The 5,676-nt window shown below is 36.5% G+C and overlaps 1 protein-coding gene across 1 annotated transcript; it reads left to right on the top strand.

Annotated features, from left to right (window-relative positions):
* The first annotated feature begins 498 nt into the window (after positions 1-498).
* On the top strand, positions 499-4,536 carry LOC141480108 (zinc finger MYM-type protein 1-like). Its single transcript, XM_074169913.1, has 2 exons — positions 499-1,014; positions 1,431-4,536. The coding sequence occupies exon 2, from the start codon at positions 1,444-1,446 to the stop codon at positions 4,366-4,368; it is 2,925 nt and encodes a 974-aa protein (XP_074026014.1). The 5' UTR covers positions 499-1,014; positions 1,431-1,443; the 3' UTR covers positions 4,369-4,536.
* Positions 4,537-5,676: the final 1,140 nt, after the last annotated feature.

The following is a 5,676-nucleotide window of genomic DNA, read 5'->3' as shown; positions in this document are numbered from 1 at the left end:
CGCGAAATTAAAATAGATAAGTGAGTACAATTATTGTTTGTTGTGAGTTAAATCACTATGTAAAGTAGAGTAAAAGTACATAATATATTTCGTAGATGTAATATGAAGCAATGCTATTGTTTTTATATACCTCAAAAGCATAAAATGTATATATAAGTCACACTACCATTTGTGAATAGTATTTGGTAGATGTAAGAACACCTATTCATACCTAGTGATCTTCATATTTCTCATTTTTTACATTTTATTCTACCATTACATGGTGATATTATCATAAAAGAAAATAATTATTTCATAATAGAACCTAACTTAATGAAATTTCTATAGATACTTTGGGTTAAATTGTATGAGTTTGGTAAGTCTTGATTAGCTTTAAAATTGATATGCATTATTATATTTGATTAAGTTTTTAATTTTCCAATATCCCCAGCCTGAACGCAATTATCTCACAAATGAGATATATGATAATATGTAAATACTTACATTGAAATAGTCCTTCTCAGGCCCGTGCTGGGCCGCCGGGACACCGGAACGTGTCCCGGTGCGCCCTTTGGCCGGATGCGCCCTTTGGCCGGACCTTTCTGGCACCCTCCGGCCCCGAACCTTACAAATTTTACATTTAGAATGCCAACATTAAATGTTTAACAGCATAATTAACACCGTTTAAGTAAACAGAAAATTTAAATAATAAATATAATTAAATTTGGATCATTATAAGACGAAGCTTATCGTCGATATTGCCGAGCGGCCGGGTTGAGTGTTGCGGCTGTAGGCTACACAGAATGAACTACGACAGCGCCCTCAGGAAGTGTGGGGAGTGGGGGCGGTACGAGAGTCCCAATTTCGTCTACCTGTTCATGCTTGTATGTTACATGTTACTCACTAGTCAGTAAACTCATGCAGTCGGCCTGATTGTAACTTGTACTTGTGTAGTATTGTATTAGTGTTTTATTTCAAGTTATTCGGTGCTGTTACTGTTCTTCCCGTGCAAGTTTCAAACCCTTAATGTTAAAGGTAAGTGTTGTTATTATTCTTATTAGTGAGTTGAGGTTTGAGGTGGAAAAAGCACATAGATATAGATAACCTAAAGCAAAATACTAGGCATAGACCTAAGCCTTTTCTGCATAGCATAGACCTAAGCCTTTTCTCACAACAGTGGAACAGTGGCTGGTAAATTTGAGAAAAAAACAGAGTATATATAAGGGGCGTCTAAGTTGGCCAAAGCATTTACTTTTACTAATCATCTCATCAAAATATTTTATACAGATCACATTAAAATTATTATTGGTAACATACTATGTTTGTTTATCTTTTACTCGAACTGTCAAATAGCCACATGTTGTCAAAGTATGCTCTTTTAATCTTGCATTTATTTAAAACTAAATCTTGTTTTTTTAAATACATAAAGTGATCAGTTAAATTTTTTTTAGCGGGTTACAAATCATGGACAAGAAAAATAAAAGGAAAAAAAGTGGACATGAATTTCGTCAAGAAAAGAAAAACAAACTTCTACTCGAGTCTGCAATATCATGTTCAAAAATAACAGCTTTGTTTAAAAAACCAGACGGCCCATCTGAAGATGAAAATCTTGAATCACATGCACAAAACAAAACGTTTGAGGAAGCAGAATTTGTTAGCTTCAACTTGTCTTCACCATCAAGCTCATCAAATCTTGATTGTTCCAAAATGATTTATGATAATCAGTTTTCCGATCTCAGTTCTGATAGATTTCAGGGGTTCAAATTAGTTGAAAATTTACAAACTGAAGAGCAAGACCCGAATTATCTTAGTCCTCGTAAACTGGAAGCACCTTCACTTGACACAGGAAATTCGGCTCGAAGATGTTATTCTTCAGTAGAAGAATCTCAAGTACATATAATCAATTACTTCGAAAAACCAAGCGAAAGACATTTATCGGCATATCTTGATTATCATCCAATACAACCTGATGAAAGAGAGTTGCCTTTTAATGACAAAAAACCCTTATACACTGTAAAACGAAACGATGGAGAAACCTTTCAGAGACATTGGATTTCATATGACGAAAATTCAAAGAAACTGTTCTGTTTTATTTGCATCGTTTACAGCAGCAACTCCAATTCAACCTTTTGTACAGGGTTTGAAGACTGGAAACATGTCCACCAAAGAGTTAATGAACATGAAATGTCCAAAGCTCATTTTCAATCCGTCGAGGCTTTTATGGTAGCCAAACGTAAGAAAAGTACTCGTGACCTTCTTTTTTGTGATCAACTAGATAAGAGGAAACAAGAAGTCTTAGAAAGGAGACATGTGGTGAAAATTGTAATAGATGTCTTGAAGCTTATAGGAAAGCAAGGATTGGCTTTTCGTGCATCAAAGGAAGCTGCTTACTCTCTTAAAGATGACACAATCAACCATGGCAACTTCTTAGAAATTATTATGTTAATGTCCAAGTATGATCCACAGTTAGAGAAACACTTGAAAAAGGCTATTGAAGAAAGTGATACGCGCATGTCTAAGAGGTCAACAAAAAAAACAGACGTGGAACACGAAAAAAAAGGCAAAAACAAAAGGGTGGGCAGAGGAAGTGCCGTGACATTTCTAAGTAACAACACGGTAGCAAAAATAATGATCTGTATGACAAAAGAAATCAAATCTGTCGTGGCAAATGAAATCAAATCGGCCGGCAAATACTCAGTTTTGATGGACACGACGATAGACATAAGTAGCAATGATCAATGTGCAATAGTTGCCAGGTATGTTAAAGGTCATGAAGTGTGCGAGAGACTACTGGCATTAAAAAGTGTGGTTTCTACTACAGGAGAGGCATTATTTGACACTCTCTCTGGTGTATTGACAGAACTTGAAATACCTTTGAGTGATTGCGTCGCAAATGCGTTTGATGGTGCGTCTAACATGAGCGGTCAGTATAATGGTTTGACTGCACAAATGGCCAGCAAAATCCCAAATCACATTCACACGTGGTGCTACGCGCACGTTTTGAATCTCGTAATATCTGATACAGCTCAATGCCTCACTGTAACAATCTCATTTTTCAGCATAATGCAAGAGACCCAGGTTTTTTTGAAGGATTCAATTAAAAGACTGGATATGTTTAGGAAGCAAAATCCTGAGTACAAGTTGGAAGCCATTGGGGCTACCAGATGGCGAAGCCGCAGCAATGCAGCAACGAAAATATTCGGCAGAATAGACATGTGGACCTCTTCTGAAGAACAGTCTTCAAACACAGCTAAACCTAACAAACACATTTATCTGGAGTTGGTATTGGCTCTGTTCAAAATTTCACATTCAGCTGATTTCAACGCCAAAGTGAGACATGAAGCAACTGCTTTACTTAAGAAGTATCTGGATTTTGAAACAGTACTTGTTGGCATGATATTCTTGCAATTGTTCAAAATCACTACGCCACTATCGGATTACCTCCAAACAAAGAATCTGGACTACGCCCAAGCGTGGAGGAATATTGAGTCTTCTCTTAGTAGGCTAAAACACCTAAGGGAGAAGTTTGATGAGACTTTGAATGCAGCACAACGCTTTGTTTTGAAAATGACGCAGAAACTCGAAGAAAGAGCAAAGGCCGATGAAACTCTTAATGAGATTGTTATTGGCAAAGCAATAACTGAGAAAAGAAAGAAGAAAGTAAAGAAAATGGCAGGAGAACTTGCTGAAGACGACAGTGTTGGAACTTCTCCGGAAGAAGAATTCAAAATAAAGATCTTCTTCGTAATTGTAGAGAGAGCTGTCCAAACTATGGAAAGCCGTTTTGTGCAGCACAAATCGCTATACTTGGATCTGGCATGTTTTGACCCAAAAACATTCAAATCCCAAGAATCTCTTCCACCTAAAGCATTGAAGAAAATAGGAGAATTAGTTTTGAACGTTGATGAAGAAAAGCTGAAAGAAGAACTTATCTCATTCGTAAATGTATGGCCCCAGATTTCAAATGCAAGTTTGAACGCCGACTATGAGAATGAAGATGTCTCAGACGAGAAAATCGATGCGCAAGAAGAAGAAGATGATGAAGACCACGAGGTCCAGTGCAAAGAGTCGGCATCATGCAATAGCTGTATCAAGTGTGCATATAAAGTTATATTAGAATATAACATGTACTGTTTACAATACCCAGAACTTTCAAAAGTGTATAAGTTTCTTCTAACTATCCCATTGACTCAAGTCTCTTGCGAACGAGCATTTTCAAAGTTGAAACTTATCAAAACCAGATTAAGATCGTCTTTGACAAATGACAATTTAGAATCATTACTGTTGATGCAATCAGAAGCTGATATTTTGAACTCCATAGATCCAGACAGCGTTATTGACTATCTTTGCAACTCCAGCTCCGAACTTAAAAGACTTCTTCAGGTTTAGATTCAGTTTGCAAATTGACTCAAAGAAGACCTACATTTGTGAATTATATATATTTTTTTATTTCCTTAAAAATTATGTAATAAGTGGTAACTTTTTTTTAAATGTATATATTGCATGTTATATGTGAAATGTTTACCGAAAATTACACTTATTACGTTTCAACTCCTACTTTCTCTTTTAATTATTTTATTTTAGCTTAAAAGCTTAAGCTTAAACATTTCTTCAAACGATATAAGTACGACAGTTATTTTCCCATTCCGCATTGCAAATATTTAAAATTACCGTTATTCTTGAGCAAACAATAAATGGCCATTTTGTTTGACAAATACTGGTACGATTGTGTAAGTGTGATCGTTCGCTCGTACGGTGACCAGATGCCAGAATAGCAAATTGAACCCAGCGTCATGAGCGATCAACACGCTAAAAAAACAGAGGTTAGGAATGGTGGAGGGGGGGGGTGTTGGCGCCCTTTGGCTATGGCCGTCCACCGCCCTAAGAAAGGGTCCAGCACGGGCCTGGTCCTTCTGCATGCATTCAACCGTCTTTTTGGACGATTACGATCATCTTCAGGTACTGTTATGAATAATTTATTGGGTTATTTAATGGAAGTATTTGTGCACAAAAGCACAATGAGATATTTGTATATTTGTAAGTGTTCCATTGCATTTAAAATTGAAAATAATTGTTAGATATATAAATTCAATAACACACAAACAGAGCTGAATCCAGGTTGAACACAAATCACAAAACTATACAACTTAATAATACCAGTCTATTGAAAAAACAGGACCTCATCACATTTTACTCGAAGCGTTTTGTTGCAGCTGCGTAAATAGCCAGATCTAAACCGTAGTCACAGCTTGCGCCATATGCGTTCGCCCGGATTGATACGGTATGACGTCATGACATTTCGCGCCATTAAACGCTTGTTTGAATTGGTTTGTCAACGCAAAAAACTTTTTATATTTTTTATTAAGTGACTATTGATATTTCACTGCTCCTCACGTATTTGATAGTTATTATTGCAAAATACATTTACGAATTAAAAAATATTCTATTCAGAAATTTCATATTTTTAATGCAGTGTCATATACTTTTGAATATTCCCCTGCATATGTCACAGCTCGATAGATCCAAACGAAGCTTGCAAGCCCAATGGTCCCAGATTTGACCTGAATAAATCATTCGGTAGACTCTGCTGGGTTCACCAGAGCAGTGTTTCATAGTCATAATACCCCACTCATTAGTTGGACATTATCAGTCACTGGGGTTGATGCAACAATAATTATCGTTCCGAACATTTTAGTG

This window comes from Leptinotarsa decemlineata, unplaced genomic scaffold, assembly GCF_025532065.1.
Source record: "Leptinotarsa decemlineata unplaced genomic scaffold, Ldec_3_MD MMD2_P_RNA_scaffold_6, whole genome shotgun sequence".
Lineage (NCBI taxonomy): Eukaryota > Metazoa > Arthropoda > Insecta > Coleoptera > Chrysomelidae > Leptinotarsa > Leptinotarsa decemlineata.
Note: the sequence above shows the minus strand (reverse complement) of the source record. Positions and strands in the feature narration are given on the sequence as shown.